The 19,716-nt window shown below is 36.1% G+C and overlaps 1 protein-coding gene across 1 annotated transcript in view; it reads right to left on the bottom strand.

Moving 5' to 3' along the window:
• The window catches only part of RNLS (renalase, FAD dependent amine oxidase), a 268,840-nt gene that overhangs the window by 45,153 nt on the left and 203,971 nt on the right, over nt 1-19,716 (bottom strand). The window contains exon 5 of the mRNA XM_082854010.1: nt 9,220-9,393. Coding sequence (XP_082710136.1) covers nt 9,220-9,393 — 174 coding nt within the window. The remainder of the gene's footprint in view (nt 1-9,219; nt 9,394-19,716) is intronic.

The raw sequence follows: 19,716 nt of genomic DNA, 5'->3' as shown, positions 1-19,716 counted from the left end.
CAGTCCCATAGAGAGAGCATTTTCCCAATTTCCAGCTCCCTCAACAGATTGACCTGGTTGCAGGTATTATGGAAACAGTAAGTTGAGCTTGCTTTACTTGAGGTCCAGCTGGTGAGGAGTTCTGTCTGCATTCAAAATAAGGTTCTCAAACAGATGTGAGGTTTCTCCATAGAGACAGCAGACTCCAAATCTCTGCACAGGAACTAATGTGAAGAAACCATAAAGTTCCTAATAATTTCACCCTAGATACTCCAAAAAGTGTCTGGACTATGTTGATTTACAAAATAACTCTCCAATAAAAAGCACCCATCGATTTAAAACAATTGCTCAATCCAGAACTATATTGAGGAGGTAGGGACTTGTGGGAGGAGGGTCACAAAGTAAATTATATAGCAAACAAGTTACAAGTCTACACAGCAATCCCTCAGGTCAAGCCAGAGTCTCTACTACTCTATGTAGTATTCTTTTTTCCTCTTTCCCTTCTCTGCTCCTCGCCCTCCCCTTAGTCTCAGAGTGTCTGAAATTTTTTCCTCAGTTAAGCAAGACAATTTAGCTCTCCTTATTCTCACTCTCAAACTGGCATCTAATCTCTCCTAGGTGCTTGGCAGACAGAAGAGCCATCACTTAAAGGAATCATAATTACAAATAGCAAAAATCAGACGTCATTACATTTAATACAGCAGTGCCTTCATTACACGATAGCTACATACCAAGTTACTTGACTTTTGTTAGTGAAGAGGTCAGAGGGACTGTGGCAGTTCCTACCTGTGCACCTCTGCTGATTTTTCCCTCCTTACGGTAGACTGGCCTTCCTCACCTCCTTACAAAGCCAACAGAGGGTTTTCCCTTGCTATTGCCTTTCTAAATTGGCAGCAATGACGGCAGCCTCTCAGTTTTTCTGTTGTTCTCATCTATACCCTGTAAATTTCAGATCTGTACATTTATTCATCATAAACAGTCATCTGATTCTCATTCCCCTCTTCTCCCCCTAATAGTGGATCCGAACTACACTCAGTCACCAACACATCCGGCTCTTGTGTTCTGGAGGAACTCTTGGACAACCTGAAGATCTTTTGTAAATCTCAGCCTGACAGCCACACGTTTAGGCCAATACCACAAGTGAAAATACCACTCTCAGAGGGCAGGGCAAGCAGAACACAAAGGTGGAATGTTGGCACGAGAAGAGACTTGCAGATGTAACGTTCAAGACTCACTTCTTAGTGTGGATGCTCTACACATCTGCAGTTTGGAATTGTTTATAATTACAGAAATGCCAGGCAGCTGTAGGCTCTAGACTTTCTTTATCCTTTTGCTCACTGCTTCTTGGACATTTCACAACTTATTTGTATTTATTAAACTTTTTAGCAGCCCCAGGAGAAAGTTAAATAATAGGCTATGCTAAAGTTTCTGATTTTTTCGTGGATTTAAATGTTCCATAGTCCCCATTTTTCATTTCTTCACCTGAAGAAAGAAGATTATTAGATTCATGTTGACAAAAGGTCCCAGGTCTAAAGCATCCTTTTAAAGATCATAATATCGTCATGAGGCAGCATGACTCTCCCCAGTTTTGATCATACATGTGAGCTGTTGCTCTCTATACTCAGTGCGTCTGTTTATATTTATGAGGACTCATACTTGACTCCAAGTCACTAGTCCAACAGAGCCTCATGTATCAATTTCCTTCAGAATTTCTCATTTGAGTAGACTTCGTAAACGTTATGTTTCATGAGGGCAGAAACTATGGAATCCTCATTTCCAAGCAGAGTGCCCAGCACACAGAAGCATCCAATACATATTTGTAAATAATTATTTGACCGAATAAACTGAGAATGGAAAACATATAAATAAAATATTTGTGAATTCAGTTTTTCTGAAGGAAACTTCCATAAGATATATATTTTTCCCAGTAATATACTCCTTAGGATATTTTAAAGGTTTATTTTTGATGTTACATATTTAGCTGCTTTTCCACTTTCCCTCTGTCTCTGGCATTGATTTTCAGACTGAGTTCACTTGCTTGGCAAGTGGGAGGACAAGTGTTATCGTGGATGTAAATCTTTCCCATTGAGGATAGCTTGATAGGGAAACCAGAGGCTGAAGGGATCTGTTTGTTTTTACTTTATGTGCAAATGTTCTCCTTACGAAATGGACTGAGTTATCTCATTTTCTAAAGAAAACCGATTTTTAAAAGTGGCAAATATTACGTGAAATAAGAGTAATCTATTTTATAATTTGTGCCTATTACTTTAAATGACAACATATGATATTCATTTTTATGTATACATATGTACATATGTTTTATGTAAGTACATTTATACATTACAGACATACATATATATGTGTGTATATATACGTATACACACACATACACACATATATATTTTTTCCTTTCTGAGAGAGCAAGGAAAAAGATTTGATATTACAATCATGTAACATTCTGTGGCATCACTGTAATAGTGAGATCGATATTTGTAATTAGCATTTGACTGCTGTTTATTAAATTGCCTTAACAGATTCATATGGACAGCGTCAGTTACATAATTGAATTACAAATGACTATGTCTATAACACAAAAAAACCAATATTATGAATTTTGTAACTGGTTACTGCTTGTTATTTTAAGATGATGATTGCTGTCTTATCTGAAAGCTCTGTTTCTGGAGTTGATATTTTAAAGAAATAGCTTGAACTGGAAACCCAGTTTCCAGTTCATCATCCCAGGTCTTTTCCTTTCCTTTTCTCCCCCTTGTCCCTTTTTCTTCTCCCTAGTCCTTTTTTGTTCAACTTATAAAGTGTTACCTATCTGGATTGCATTTTCTGCAACTTTAAGGACAAATAATTGCACAATGTTTCAAATCCAAAAGCAGGTATTTTGTGTGGTCAATTACATGGCTATGGCTTAGTTGGAATAATCATGTACTCCCCTAAGTGAAGACAAGGTGACTGGATTTATGGCCCCAGGCCCATCCCAATTATTTACAGAATTTCATATTATGCTCCTGTCTTTTATAAAGAGTTGATGTAACAAACAGTTATACGGAATAATATTTCTGCATCTTTTGTAAAAGATCCTTTAAAGGCATTATGCATTATATTAGTGTTTGTTACTCAAGGATCCTAACAATACAATCCTTGAACATATAAATTCCATGTGATGCAAAAGTTTGTTCACTTGTTTTCTTTTTGGATGAGTCGGATTGTTTTCTTTAATGAGATATTTAAAGCTATGTAATTATGGTCATTGGCCATCACATTTCTAGAGTTGCAGATTGTATTAATCTCCTCAGATTGCTGCCTATTAGTGATTGTACTGATCATTAACACTCTTCTAGATGGTGAACAAGGAAGGATGCTAAAATTCTGACCAATCATTTTGAGGGTTACTTATACATTTTATTTATTTAAGCCACCCTGACTCCTATCTGTCCTGGTAATGTAGGGTTGCATTCACTTAAGTCAGGCTTTTATATTTATGCCTTTTGCTTTGGAGAATATAATATCTGAATTAAAGACTGGAATTATTAATTATAATATTAGGCACCATAGATACTGACATTATTTGCTAAGTGCTATGTGAAGCTCTTTATATGTTTAAATCATTTCATCTTCGACCCTTTAGAGTTGGTATTATTTTCCTCATTTTATTGACCAGTAAATAGAGAGTTTAAGTAATTTATCCAAGGTCACCCAGCTAGTAAGTGGTAGAACTGAGTTCAATATAGGAAGTTTGACTCCTGGCCAGTCTGACTCCAAATTTAAGATGTTGGGAAGGATCTCAGAGATCTTGGGAAGTGTGTAAAACCATATATATAAATTTCCCCTCAGTTCCTGGCACAGAGGTCCTAAATCCCTTGGAATTTCCTGGGTGATAGAAGTGTCTTTTGTTCTAATGAGGTAACTCTTGGGGGACTCCTAGATAGCTTCAGGATAGGGGATAGGGGTTGGTCACCAGAAAGACCAAGCCATGATTAGAAGCTTAGAACTTTCAGCCCCACTCTCTATCCTCCACGAAAGGAGAGGGGCTAGAGTCGAGTTAATGACAGATCATGCCTACATGTTGAAGCCTCCATAAAAATCTCAACAGTATGGGGTTCAGAGGGCTTCTGGTGAACACATCCTTCCTGGAGGTGTCACACCCCAACTCCACAGGGACAGAATGTCCTGCACATGGGACCCTTCTGGACCTCCCTCTATGTACCTCTTCATCTGGCTGTTAATTTGTGTGCTATATCATATCCTTTATTACACAATAAATCGGTAAGTGTAAATAGGTGTTTCCCTGAGTTCTGTGAGCCATACTAGCAAATTATCAAACACAAGGAGGGGTCATGGGAACACCGGTTTATAGTTGGTTAGTCAGAAGTACAGACGACAGCTTGAAACTTGCAATTGGTATCTGAAGTGGAGGCAGTCTTGTGGGGTTGGACCCTTTGCCTGTGGGATCTGCTGCTAACTCCTCAGAGATAGTGTCAGAACTGAATTGAATTGCAGGGCACAAAGCAGGGGTTGCAGAATTCCTTGAGGTGTGGAAAATCCATACTTCTGGTGTCAGAAGTGTTGTGAGCATGGTAGGAGTGTGAGAGTAAAGGAGGAACACACAGGAGTGTTTTCCCTATACAGGAGATAAATGTCTTTCACTTGTCCCACTGCTCCCCATGCCCTCTGCATGACAGACATTGCCAATTGTTGGTAGAATCCTCTTCTACTGAGTCTAGACCCAGTCTTGGAATTGTTCTTAGTTTTTGCCCCAGGTGATGATTACCTGTTAAATGATTGGCACCTGTGTTGAAATCTATTTAGCATCTATGTAGATCTAATCTGCCTCTTTCACAGAAGGACTTATGCTAAGTGCTCCAGCAGAAACTGGCTAGATGTTCACCAACCCACTTTTTATTCTTCCTACATGCACGGGTAGACTACGATTCCAGCGTTCCTTCCAAATAGGTATGGCCACATAACTGTTCTAATCAATAAAACGTGACCCCTCCTGATATGTACCATTTCTAAGTCTAACCCTAAAAATATCCTATGTGCTCTCCTCCATTCTTTTCCTCATCCACTTGTTTGATTCCTATGAGCACAGTGACTCTATAAGCCACCTGAGGAAGCTGATAGAGTCAAAGGGTGGAAGGAGTCTGGATCTCTGAATCACCTCTTTGATGAAACCTACCTTCCAATCATAAACACCTGTTTGGGTCTTATGTGAAGCAGAAACAGACTTCTGTTATGTTCAGGCCATTAAAATTTTTGATTGTGTTTGTTACAAAACCTATTGTTACAAAACAAGGGTCATACAAGATCACAACATTAGCAAGTTTCAGAGCCAGAATTTGAATCTGAGTCTTTTAAAGTCCAAATTCTTCCCACAGTGATAATCTTATTGATAATTTAAAATATTATCCATGTTAATGATAATTCACGTGACCTTATTTCAGACCTTATTTCAACCTAAATTGTCTCCAGTTATAACCCTACCAAGTTTTGAGTTCATCTGCAAAAAGTCTTCTTCCACCTTAAAAAAACACAGTATCTTCCCACTGATGACTTCAGGACTAGACTTCCCCATCCTCTCATCTGGCTTACAATTCCTGCCCAAGTACAAAGCATAAACGGTGACATCAAGTCAGGCTTTCTCAAGTGTGTCTTGGGGAACAATTTCTGTGGGATGTTAGCAGGTTTGGTGCCTAAATAAAATATTCCATGGTCAAGTACATTTGGGAAATCCTAGATTAAATAAAATGAGAAGGTGTCTTCTCTATAGGAATATCTTTTAACAGGATAATATGCCCTGAGATTCTCTAAAATAGCGGTAAAGTCAGTAGCATTTTGCAAACTTATTGATGACAGAGCCCCTTCACAAAGAGCATATCAAGGAACTGATGTTCCGTTGAACACATTTTGGAAAGCACAAGCCTAAGTGTATTGGGTCATACCCATAATCGCTGGTATGAATCTAATACATCTTGGAATTTAGCCCCTCTGCCCAAGGAGACTTTTGTTTCTGGTTTGTGTACTGTCTATTCCTGACATTTGACAAATAATTACTCCTTGACCTTTGTCTGGTTTGGGCTACTAATCCTGTATCCTCTGGCTCTCTTCAAGACTTGACAACAGACTTTATTTTGTGGACAGCTCTGCCACCCTTTTTCTGTCTTGTTGCTGCCCTACCTGACAGAACACAAATGTTTCCCTTCATTGATTGTGTGTATTTATAGTATTAATTCTTGTTTCAATAGAACACCCCAAATAAAGGGTAGAGTTGGGTAGTGTTAGTGACATAAAGAGACAATTCTTACTGGCCTACTTAAATATCAATGTCAATAAAATACAGTGGAGTTACACTATATGGACATTTATATTATGTGAATTCAAGTAGATATACTTAGCACCCTGGCCCCAGATAGTGAGAAAAAATAGTTTAAATGCAAGGCAGTTAGTTAGATTTTATGTTAGGGAATGCCATTAGTGGGGGTCTCTTACATTTTAAAACTTGCATAATCCAAAATTAATTTTTCATAAAACTGACAAAGGAAGGAAGGTATTTCTTTGCTGTCTGAAGTGGCACCACCATGGGCTGTAGCAAAAACATGGTTCCCAATTCACCTGGCCCTCAAGATTTAAAATTGTATGATTGTTAATATAAAAAAAGATTCTTTTCGTATTTCTATTATTTCAAAAGCTGACAATCTTGTGAGAATTTATTAATATTTTTATGTTGTACTCTTTCAAATTTGCATAACTCTGATTTTATAAATTGCTACTACATAGTAGTGTGGGTGCTTTCACTCACCATCCCACTCCATTTGCACAGCGATTTAATCTGTTAGGAGATATGACTGCTATTTCTTTCTTTCCTGTGTGCCTTTCATAGTAGAAGATACTACTGTCCCATAAATGCAAACCAACAATTTCATCTGGCCTCACCCGAATAAACTGAAATCTATTGAATGCTCACAAAATGCTATGCTGAATTTACTGAACATTATGTTAGTCTCCAAAATGTCACGTAGTTTTAAGATATTTTCAAAGATAATTTTGAATATACATGATTCTTCTCTTTCTGTGCCAACTTTACAATTTTATCTCTCACATAAGATGTGAATCTACTTGAAGATAATGGACATTATTTGTTGCCAACCCGGCATCCACTATTCCCCCCTTTCTTCCTAACAAAACCCTATTTTAGTCAGGTATCTACCCTCATATGACTAAAGGAAAGATGATCCTGATACCAGTTCCAGGAGTAGATCTTGATTTGTCTAAGGTTGTAATGGTAGTCCCACCCCCCTTGCCAGTGATTGGTTTCAGACTGGTTGAGTAACCCAGTTATGACCTATGAGATACAAGATAGTTGAGGGGTTTCTGGAAAGATTTCCTTAATTCTCAGAAAGGGACTGAGATAGTAATAGTCCGTCTTCTTCCTAAGCATGTTGCTGGGTCTGGATGTGACTCCAATAGTCATTGCCATCTTGCTACCAGTCCTCTGAGGATGTCAACATTAAGAGTGGAAGAGAGCAGAGATGGATAAACCCTAGGTCCTTGAAGATGTTGCTCTGTTATTGAATCAATCAGTCATGAAGTCTCCCCAACTTCTTCCTTTTAGATAATATTATCAGTTAGCTTGGGCTGCCATAGATTGGATGGCTTAAACAAAAGAAATTTATTTCTCTCAGTTCCAGAGAAGGAAGTCCAAGATCCAGGTGCCAGCTGATTTGGTTTCTGGTAAGGACTCTCTTCCTGGCTTGCAGACGGCCTGCCTTTTAACCTTCTCACTCTCCTCACATGGCCTTTCCTTGGTGTATGCCCAAGAATAGAGTTCTCTCTCTTTCTCTTCCTCATTTTATAAGGCCAGCCTTATAATTAGGATTCCACCCTTATGACCTCATTTAACCTTAATTACCTCCTAAAAGCCCTGTCGCCAAATATAATCACATTGGGGGTTTAGGGCTTCAACATATGAATTTGGGGGGATACAATTCAGTCCATAGCAGATAATATAACAAATGTCCATATGTTGTTTAAACAAGTTTAAATTGGTTTTTCTGTTATGTATTACTAAATATACCCTAACAGATGTCATATCTTATGAAGCAATACACAAAGGATAATGTCTAATTCATGACACATAACAGAAGATCAAGGGCTATTTTCCTTTTCTCAGAACAAAGCAGTTGTCGAGTTAAAAATGGTTAGTCCATTGCTGTTACAGGGCATTTCATGAACTGCTGATTGTACATATATGTGGTATCATGTTAACATAAACAGTCCAGCCCTTAGGGAGTTTTAAGTTATAAAAGAAACATTTTTCTAAGATCATGTGCTCTGATATAAAAACCATACTCTAGCCCAGTTCTATCATTATAAAGTTCTGGCAAGCCAAGAGACGTTAGTTGGTGATTTTATCAGGCAAGACTTCTAACTAATGCTTGATGAAACCATCACTGCACCATAAAACACCGTAACAAATTGCAGTGACTATTCCTTTCAAGAATTTAGTCATTTTAGATCATTAACGTTTATTTCACAAAAAGCAATTTCTTAGCAATCACTACAGTCCTACAAATAAGAATATACTTTCACCTTTGTGCATGAAATGAATCAGTTATGTTTATTCTTGCAACTCAAATCTAATTTTAATAACTATCTTCAACAAAGAAGGTGGAGTGTAGACTTTATCCCATTCTAGTAAAGCTCATATGAAACATTTTACCTATTATTTTAGTTGCATTGTATACAAAGTAATTTTATGTAGTTTTCTAGGTGAAAATTAAATAAATACAATTATATTGAAGTGAAGGAGTTTCATAACATAGTAAAATTCACTTTTTATATCTAGCCTGGGAAGTGGAAAGAGCAGCACTCGTCAAATTTTAAAAACAAAAGCAAACTCCACCAAGAAATAAATGATGAGATAAATTTGCATATAGATGGATCCATATTAAAGCAATAGAACTTGGGCCATTTTGAAATCTTAAACCTTCTGACACTATTTTCATAAACTCAGTAATACAAACCATGTGGTGAATGATTTTCTGAAAAACTTTGCTGGTTTCACTGTGTATTTTATTATTGGCCAAATGTGACATTAAATTTTATCCCCTGTGGCTTGGAGTTAAATGCTTGCTCTGTTCAGAATGGCAACACTCAATTAAACAGCATTTTTCATGATCTACACCCACCATTGTTACTGTATTTAAGGGAAATAATGGGGGTACTGACCTATATTGCGTTTCTTATTATCAATGGAGATGAAGCGAATGCAGGGATTACTGGTGATGTACTGCCCAGCCCAAGGGACATCAATCTTCGTGCCAGCTTCATAAAAGAGGCCCAGCGCGTAGCGAGAGGAGTAGCTCACAGACTCCAGTTGCTGCCTTTGGCATTCACTAATTACTGTGGAAGAAAAAGTACAGGGCATCAAACTTTAAATTATCATCTTTCCTTTTAGTACATCAAATACAAAACTCCTTTAAACCAGTTCCAACTGTTTCTACCGACTCCAGCTCACTTATGATGAATTTTGAAAGGTAATGTAAAATAGCATCAGCTCTAATTTCTTTGCAGAGTGATTACTGTCCTTGGCATACTTGTTTTCATCAAGCTGTAGGTCCAAAGTCTTTAGACTGGCATTTAAGTCTCTCAAAATCTGACACCAAGTTGCTTTTCTAGCATTGTGTCCTAATTATTATCCTGGGACTGGCTGGCAACATTATAGATTCCATACACTGAGCAGGGTTTTTGCCAACAGTTAACACAAGCATTTCACCCTATTTTAACAACCACCGTATAAAGTAGAATATTATTCCCATGTTACCAATGAGGAGACTAATGCTCCATCTCTTATGGACTTCTTTAAGTTCTTCCATGTCATACAGTCATTTGTTTGCCTGTCATCTTTCTGTCAGTGGACTATCATAGTTTCTTAAGCACAGGGACCATACCTTAGTCTTTTTTGTTACAATCGTCTACCCTATTAATTACAGAAATACAAAGGATGAGAGTATAAAGAGATAGAAAGGCAAAGTTAGTTAAAATGCAGGAGGTAAATAATCAACAAATGGAAAGACTGGGAAAGGAATTAGGCAGGTTTGGGTTCAAATCCTGACTCTACCACTTACTAGGTAAGTGACCGTGGGCAAGCCACTTATTCTAATTACAGTGCTTTTGTCTTTAAGTGGCAAAAATAGTACAGGATGCATTAATCTGTTGTGAGGATTACATGACTAATGCATAGCACAGTGCCTGGCATATGATAAGTGTTCATTAACGATTTTTTCTATTATAGAGAGAAAAATACTTAGCAAAATGGGACAATGCTCCATCCTGGGATGAAGAACGAAAAGACTTCCCTCACGTTTTAATTTCCATCTCCAGTCTTCCTACCTTTAAGGGTCTCAGGGAGCTGCTTGTTCCTGTACCACATTAATAATTTGGGTTTCAGAGAAGGCAACAGTTCTATTCTGAAGGCTTAAGTCAGGCCAGTTCAGAAATGGAGCATATGAAAAATTCTCATTTAATTGGTGAAAAATATCCTAATCTAAATCAGTAGGGATTGGCAAACCTCAAGGATGGGGGTCACTTTAGCTAAACCTTAGAGAAGTGGCTTTAGGAGGAAGAGAGAAAACATGAAGGATACTCAAATTATTTAAGCACAGTAATAATCCTACACATTATCACAGCATATTCTTGGCTACAAAACATTTTTAGAACTAAGACCTCATTTAATCTTCACAAAAGCCCTGCAAGATCTACCATTCTAATTTTACATCTCTGTGAAGCTGAGATTCAGAGAGGTTAAGTAATTTTCCCTAGGTTACACAGCTTCCAAGTCTGTGCGGTCAAGATGAAGCTAGAATTCCCGCATCGGAGTCATGCCCGTCTTCTTTACTCCACACTTCCCCTCCTGATCTGTAAGTTAGTCTGAGCTTCAAAATGAACTTTAGCATTTCTTTCTCTTCTGACATTAATGGTTATTTTGCACTCAGAAGTAAAAGCCATCATTCCCTTTAACCATCATTTTCTGTCTTATTAAAAGATTTATCTACTTGATGAACAAATGATCTTTTGACACTGGCCTTGTTACTCTCAATGTATCCTGGGCTTCATTTTATTATTTACTCTACTTTTAGAGTTATGGGGCCTGATATTATGCTTACTGCTTTCTGAGCTGGAGGAGGTGAAGGAGACTAACACTAGCAGTTGAGCACGTATTGTGTATTTGGGGGGTTATCACTAAGTTTCCCATTTTTTCAATTAAAAAAATAAACCTACAAAACAGTGAAGTCAGTTATTTAGCAACTGAAAGGGCCTAAAACTCTTTTTTGAAAAAAATTTTTTTTTTCTTTTTACCAAAACCGAAGGGTCAACTAGGTTGACAACCAAACTGGACCTTTTCCTCCCCGCCACACACATTTGCACATTTAGCTAGTTTTTAGACAAGCTGCCAAGTGGCAAATCCCACTGGGAAGACTCTGAAAAGGTAATTGATATCTATATAGAAACAGAGGTTAACCTTAAACACCCTTGTCTGCTTCAGGGGCTCTACAATTCATTCTGAGAACAGGGAGGTGAGACTTTTGACTCAAACAATCTCAACTTCTGAACATATTCATTTACAAAAAAATTTACCTTCAGGGCCCAGAAAGTTTATCATTGTTGCAGGACCTAACAAAATGGTTTTATTTTGTTTGAAAATTTTTTTAATGCAAAATGCTGGAGGGAGCAGCCCTAGGTCATGGATACATATATTTTGGCAAGAAAAATAATAGGTTCTTTACTATTGTGTATTCAAAAGGGCCATATATCCACAAAATAAGGCTCATATAAAAGTGCCTGATTCCAATATAATGAATCTTTACCAGGACGTCATCCTCATTTAATTCTGAACCACTAGGATTATATAATCTCTGTAATTATACACACACAAACACACATACATGTATTATATATATATATATAAAATACATGTATGTGTGTTTGTATGTATAATAATATATTTTATTTATATAAATATATTTTATATATATATTTTATATAATAATATATTTTATGGCTATCTGATGTAAATAAAGTGGCTATAAATTGCATTGAATGGGGTAGCTTACATTCATACTTCTGTCAGTTAGGAGAACTGTCCTTATCCCATTCTCCTTGTGCCTATGCCTGTGTGTGCACACATGTATGTACATGTGGGTATGGGGGAGGGGAAGAACAGAGGGAGAAAGGAAGAGGGGGGGAGAGCAAAACAGAAGACTGGAACTGTACTCCTCAATAACATCAAGTGAGTAATTTCATTTTTTTGTTTTCTAATGTAATTTTATTCTTTTAGTCTCCTAACATATAAAAGAGGGCTAGACATACATATTCTGCCTTATTTCCTATGTGGTTTGGTGATGATCTCATTCATTCGTTCATTGCCTACTTTATGATGCCAGGTATCGTTCTAGATGTGAGGGATATAATAAAGAAAGATAAAGTTCCCGCTGTCAGGTAGCTTACATACTAGTGGTAGAGAGACCAATTATCAATAAATAACTAAGTAAATGGTATGTCAGTTGGTGATAAGAACTATAAAGAAAATTAAAGCCAGGTAAAGGGATGAGAGTGACAGGTCTGCGTAGTGAGGCTACTTTAAATAGGCTGTCAGGGATATATGTCTCCTCTGAGGATTTTATTCTGATTGACAGGGGAACCATTCCTACTGGTTATAAGCCAAGGACAAATATGACCTGGCTTCTGCTTTAAAAATTGTCATTCTGGCTATAAGTGAAGACTGCAGGGATGCATGAGAGGAACTGGGGCAAACAGCTATTGCAGTAGTCTCAGATGGGAGGTAACAGTAGAGAAGGTCAGAAGTGGTTACATTTTGGATGTAATATATGTGTGTCTGTATGTGCATGTGTGTGTGTGTGTACACATATGCATGTATAAATACATACCTTTGAATTATATATATTTTATAAATATATGTGTGCATGTATTATATATATACGGATGGCACATACACACACATACATATATATAATGTAATTTTAATTGAGGTTTAATATAACTACAGAAAAATAGGCCTTGAATTTTCATAAAGTGAATGCACCAGTATAATCACCAGCCAGATTAAGAAACAGATCATTACCAGAACCCCAGAAGCTACTTTCTTCCTCCTTTACAGGTACTCCTTGCCAAGGGTAATCAGTAATCCTGAATTCTAACACCATAGATTAGTTGAGCTGTTTCTGAATGTCACATAAGCAGAATGATGTTGTATGTACTCTTTGTGTCTGGCTTCTTTCACTCAGTATCATGCTGGTGATATTTTAATTGCTGTTACACGTAGTTGTACTTAATTCTCCTTATGGGATAGTATTGCTTATATGTGTCTATCCATTCTACTATTGATGGACATTTGGATTGTTTGCAGTTTGGGGTGATTACAAAGGTACTGTGAAGAACATATGTATGTGCTTCTCTTGGGTGTATACTAGTATAGGAATTCCTGGATCGTGGGGTTCCTTATGTTCAGCTCTGGTAGCTACTGCCAAATGGTTTTCTAAAGTGTACCAATTTGTACTCCACCAAGGGTGTATGAAAGTTCAGTTGCTCTACATCTCCATCCACATTTGCTACAATCTGCCTTTTTAATTTGGGATGTAGTGATATCCCATTGTGGTTTTAATTTGTGTTCCATGACGACTAATATTTGGAAGTTTTTCCATGTTTATTTGGATATTCTTTTATGATTGCCTGTTCAAATCTTTGCTTATTTTTCTTTTGGGTTATCTGCCATTTTCTTATTGCTTCGTAGGAGTTCTTTATATATTCTGGATATGAGTCTTATATGTGAATTATAAAAGCTTTTTCCCCCTCAGTAGCCTTTTTACTCTCTTAATAGTGCGGTTTGATGAACAGAGTTTTCATTATAATTTAGTACAATTTACCATTTTTTCATTTATAGTTAGCCCATTTATGTTCTGTTTAAGGACTCTGCCTACTCCAGGGTCTTGAAGATATTCTCTTATTTATTTTCTCTCAGAGCTTTATTGGTTTACCTTTCATAGGATTTTGGATATATTTTGAAGATAAATCAGCCAGAATTCCTGTTGGCTTGAAAAGGTGGTATGAGGGAAAGAGATCAAATGAGAATACATGGGACACTACTTCTCACCTACCCTAGTTAATAAACAACAACTTTGTTGTTCTATAATTTTAAAAGTTACAATATAAAAATAAGACACTACATTATAAGCAACTTGAGGAAAAAGACTGTGCCTCATGACCTTTGTGTGTCCAGATCCCAGGACAATGACTGATGCAATGTGGGCATTCCATAAATATTGATGAATACATATCTATTTTAGAATATTTGGAAAGTACACATAGGTATAAAGAGGCAAAAGGGAAAATAATAAACAGTATATTCTCATTACCCAGAGAAACAGCTATCAATATTTTGACACTTTTTCTCAGTATTTTCCTGACTTTTTTCCTTAAACATGGCTGTGACCATATCGTACATACAATTTTACATACTGCATTTTACAAAATATCTCATTGTAAACATAATTTTTAATGCCCCCATACAATTTTAAGGAATGGATGTTGTGTAATTTGAATTTAACCACTTCATTAATGTTGGACATTTGTTCCCTTTTTGGTCCCTTATAATTAAAGCTGTTATGTACATCTTTGTGCATAGATCTTTATTTACGTTTCTGATTATTTCCTTAAGACAGAATATTGGAAGTGGAATTACTGTTAAATTGACATTCAGAAAGATGCACCAATTTACACTTCCAACAACAGTGTATAAAAGACCCATTTCACTGTTTCCTTGCCTGTGATTATTACCTTTTCTGTTGATAACTTAATAGGAAAAACAGATCTCATTTTAGTTTTAATATATATTTCTTTACCGATGAGACTAAACATTCTTTGTATATCTTCTAGTGCACATAGTCTCTTTTGGAAAAAAATCTGTTCATGTTGTTCTGCTAATTGGTCTATTAAATTCTTCATGTTTTTAAGTTGATTTTTATCAATGGGTGATATATTATAGAGATTCTCCATTTATTGTACATTATAAAATTTTTCCTATGTGCTGTTTATTTCTAGTATTGTATATGATATAATATTTATTTAGATAATCTGTTTTCTCCCCTTCCTTCCTTCCTTCCTTCCTCCCTCCCTCCATCCCTCTCTCTCTCTCTCTCTCTCTCTTTCATCTTTCTTTCTTTCTTTCATTTCTGAAGGTCTGTGTTTTCATAAAAAAGTACTGCTCTCAACTGAATTTCTCCTTACCAAAGGCTGATGTTTTTTGGCATGACAATGAATATTTCAATATCGATAGTAAAACAAACACCTTTTAGCATTAAGTTGGCATTCATTATCAATATTGTAGTTCATGGTAAATGTTCACATTGATGGTCACTCTGTGCTAAAAGCAGTAACCTCCTTCTTAGAAGTTTTGTTGTTTATAGCCAGTTTTAGAGGATTGCTAATTTCCCAATTTGCTACCATATATAAAGAATTTCAGCTCAGGGACAGTTGAAGTTAGGAAGTCAATTTGTATTATAATTATTTAAGCTCTGCATCAGGGGATACTGGCTGCTCTTGATTTGCTTATTATTGCTTTTATCTTTTATACTGAATTCCAAGAATGTCAAGTTTTATGCACAAATTCAATTCCTAATATTAGACCATCTAGTTCTGTGGGTACATGAAACCAATAGTATTTTAGCCAGAGTAGCTGGTTTCTCTTTACTCAAAGTGGTTGTAGAAATAGTGTTGAAAGACCCATTTTCCATGAATAGTTCTCCTAGCAGGCCAGTAGAGTGTGAACTTTCACCATTCGTGAGTCACCCCTCTTGTGTACAAGCGTCCCAGAGCCAGTCTCGTTTCACTTCACCTGGAATAAATTGAATGTTCACGTGGACTCTGTAGGTATAGAAGTCATAACTCCTGGAAGCACATTTTCAAAAATAGTTTTCTCAAGCAATAAATCTAAAGTTTATTGGGGACAGACTTCAGCAGTTATATCTATGTGGGATTTCCCCAGGGAAATATTTCTTTCATCCTGAGAGGTATCTCTGGAGTCAGAAAAATTTGGATTTGAGTTCTGGCTCTGACGCAGAATCTGTGTGATCTTGGTCAAATTGCTTAATCCCTCTAAGCATCTGTTTTCCTATAAAATGAGAATGATAACAGTGCTGGCCTTAAAGGATTGTTAAGAAAATTAAATGAGATAATATCAAGTGCTTAGCACAACGCCTGGCAAATAAGTGTATTGCAAAAACCCAACACTATAGCTCTTGAATTTAAAAGCCTTTAGAGGTGTCTATATGTGTAACACACTTTATAAAAAATTTTTAAAAAGCCTTTAGAGGCAACATCCTAAGTTTCAAGCATATCAGGATAATACTAAAGATATCTCTTTGGTAAGTGGAGTATACATACTGGATACACTTCACTTTTCAGAGCAGAGGGTAAAAAAACCCAAAGCTTTTCTTTGAAAAGTAAGGAGTATTAAAGATGCTAAAACCATTTCAGATAATAGTTTTTGAAAAATAAAATAAATTGTGGGCTTCCTTAGCTATCTAATTTAGAATGCTGACTGTTTGAAAGATTTATCTTTTGAAAGGAATGAAAACCCATATTTTGTGTCATTATTCTAGTATGTCGGCATTACATTTTCTTAATCCTAATCCTATCCCAAGATTATATAAAAATGAAAGGTTTCAAACAAATAGACTTCTCTGTATTGTCTTTTGGTCACTTAATAAAAATATACTGATTAAAAATTTTGGATTAAGCTGGTTTCATACTCACGTGTTTAGGGAATATGCTAATCATTATCTGAATACAAATTTTAACAGGTGCATTCCATCTAGTTGCTACATGTTGCTGTTTTCTGGAAGTCATTAGAACACATTAAAAATCATAGGCATCTTAGGACAATTAAGTTCATATCTAGTAAGAGAAGTTTATCATGTTTCCCAAATTTTGTGGGATCCTAAAATCAATGCATTAAGTGGCATTAAAAAGGGAAGAAAAGAAAGATACTTCCTACTTGCACTTCACCAGATGAATCAGAAAGTGAAGGAAATGTAAGAATTTAGGTGCTGACGTTTATTTGTCCCAGTGGGCATTCCAGAGTTGTGAGGTATTTGAGGGGATAGATACTAAATGGCTGTCTGGGTCAATACTGCCTTAATGAGAACATTTGCACTTCTCACAATTGTAAAGTTTCCTTCCCCTCATTTTGGTGACCAGGTATACCACTAAAAATGTATTTGGTTTTTTTGAAGTTCACAGGGTATTAATATGTTGGAATACTATGTAAATTTAAAGAAGTCATAAACCGCATTTATTGCCTTGGTAAAAAAAAAAATTCCATAAAACACTGAGACATAAAGATACTAAAGTTTCTAAGCTCCAATAACACTTAATTGATCGTGACTTTATCTTACTTTGTGGTAAAAATAAAAATAAACAAGGCATTATTTTAGGAGCAAGTTCTTAGGCTTCCATGATTAAATAGGCACGTCTGCTATAAAATGTCTCTGCAGTACTGTGAAAGCGAAAGCCCAAACTGTTAGTGCTGTTACCAGCACTGGTGATGAATCAGGTTCCCTCCCCTCTCCCCAGTGATCCAGGAGGGATTTTTAATCCCTGCTGTTTCCCATCTCTCTAATCATAAGGAACAATCTGTCAAGGACAAAAAAACATTGTTTTCTCTCTGGTCTCTGTTTCTGCTTTCTTGCCACTCTGTGAAAAAGAGCACTTAGCTATACAGATGTGCCTGTAGTTGGCTCTTCATAAAGTCTTTGACTTTCTTGCAATCATATGAAGTCTCTGCTGTTTCACAAACTCACTACCCACCCTCCTCTTTCTCTGGATGGAGGTTCTGTGAAACTAAAATGATAGTCAATTTTTTCTATAGCAACTAGTTCTAACCATGGGATTAGAAAAATAAACATTTTTTAATGTAGAAGCTGTTTCCTGAAAGAACGTGGGATTATTTAACTCAAGCATTGTTTACTGTAAGTCCACTATGCATCCGGCACTATGCCAGTCACCATAAAATCCCTCTTAACAGAACACTTAGAAGACTAGGATAGATTTTGGACTGAGACATTAAATAATTTTACCCTGGTTATTATCAATTTTATCCCTGGGAACCTTCTTTTTGGATTTCAGAATAGAAATGTGATTGGCTTTTCCTGTTCTCTTTGCAGAACACGTACAGTAAGTCTGGAAACCACAATAATAAGGTTGGAAAATGCTTGCCTTGTTTCCATACATTCTAAATTTTTAGATTATTATGCCATCATTCTTATTGTAGGAAAAGTGCTGAGTTTCAGATGAGAAAGAATATAATAATAAAGCATTGTGTGTACTCTTATACAAAATGTCACAGAATATCATACATATTTTACAGCTGCTCTTCCCAGCCTGTCCATTTAATTACTTTATGGCCATGCCATTCATGAGCAATATAGTCATCCTAAAATTCATAATAGTAAAAACTTTATTACATGTCACCTCATATTTTTATACAGATATATATTTTTATATTTATGGCTAGAGTTAATTTATACAGGGGCAATGACTTGGAGAATTAATATTGTAATTCAAAACTTTCATAGTTTTAGAAATTAGAAAGCAATATTTGCTAGGATCTGGAATCTTCAGTATTAAGGCAAAATGTCAGAGTCTGGTGGTGTAAGCTCTAGGACACTCGGAAATATGTTCACCTTGTACTTTCCAAATCCGCTAGCATCTTTTCTGTTTACATAATAACAACTCCCCACAATGCTTAGATAAAGCCAAAGCAAATAAAGTGGACTTGGGGAAAAAAAACTGTAAGTGGCACCAGACTTCATTTAGTGGAAGCCTACAGCATTTTACTTCTTTTAAAACCAGCATACTCCCATAACTAACAAAAATCTCAATTTGATGAAAAGCACAATTGTTTTAAAAGCTTTTTTGTGAATTTACCGGTAAAATATTGTTCATTTTTCTTTGTTATCTTTGTTTTGTTCCCATTTAAGTTTTTACTGCCAGGTTTCAATCATTGCCCCCTATTTCTCATCTTACCTTCACATCACTGCGAATGTTTAACATGAAAGATTTGACAGAGGCTATCCTTAATTGAACACTTGCATTTCTGAGCCTCAGCAAAAACCTTTCTGTGTATAAATAAGTGCATATCAATATAATGTGATACACATATTTCTCCTTACTGAGCGTCAGTTTCCTCAATCTGTTAAGTAGTGGTATGACCTAGCTTAAAGGGTTGTTATGAAGATTAGAAATTTTGTTCTAAATATTATTTTTAAAAGTTTTAGAAGTTTTATATTCTAAATATTATAAAATTATATATACACTTGGCACAAAATAGGGACAAATAAAAAGTAATAATAACAAGTATTGTTCTTGTTCTTGTCGCAGGGAAAGGGATTAACAAGATAGCCTTAACTGATATAGAAAGGTACCGGAAAGTATAGGAAGATACAATTGTTAAAAGGACATTTAGAAGTGGGAGCAAGGAAGGAAGAAAACAGAATTTTTCCTAGCTCATCTTTGGAAAGATATAACTTTTATAGCCAACTGTATAGCCTCAAGGTGTTTGCTTCTGATCTATAACTTAACTTCATTTAAGCACTATTTTATAAAATTTATTTAAAAAATTTTTTACTAGGTATGGGTTTTTACTAGGTA

Source organism: Leucopleurus acutus, assembly GCF_964270905.1.
Source record: "Leucopleurus acutus genome assembly, chromosome: 14".
NCBI lineage: Eukaryota > Metazoa > Chordata > Mammalia > Artiodactyla > Delphinidae > Leucopleurus > Leucopleurus acutus.
This window is presented reverse-complemented; position numbering and strand designations above follow the sequence as displayed.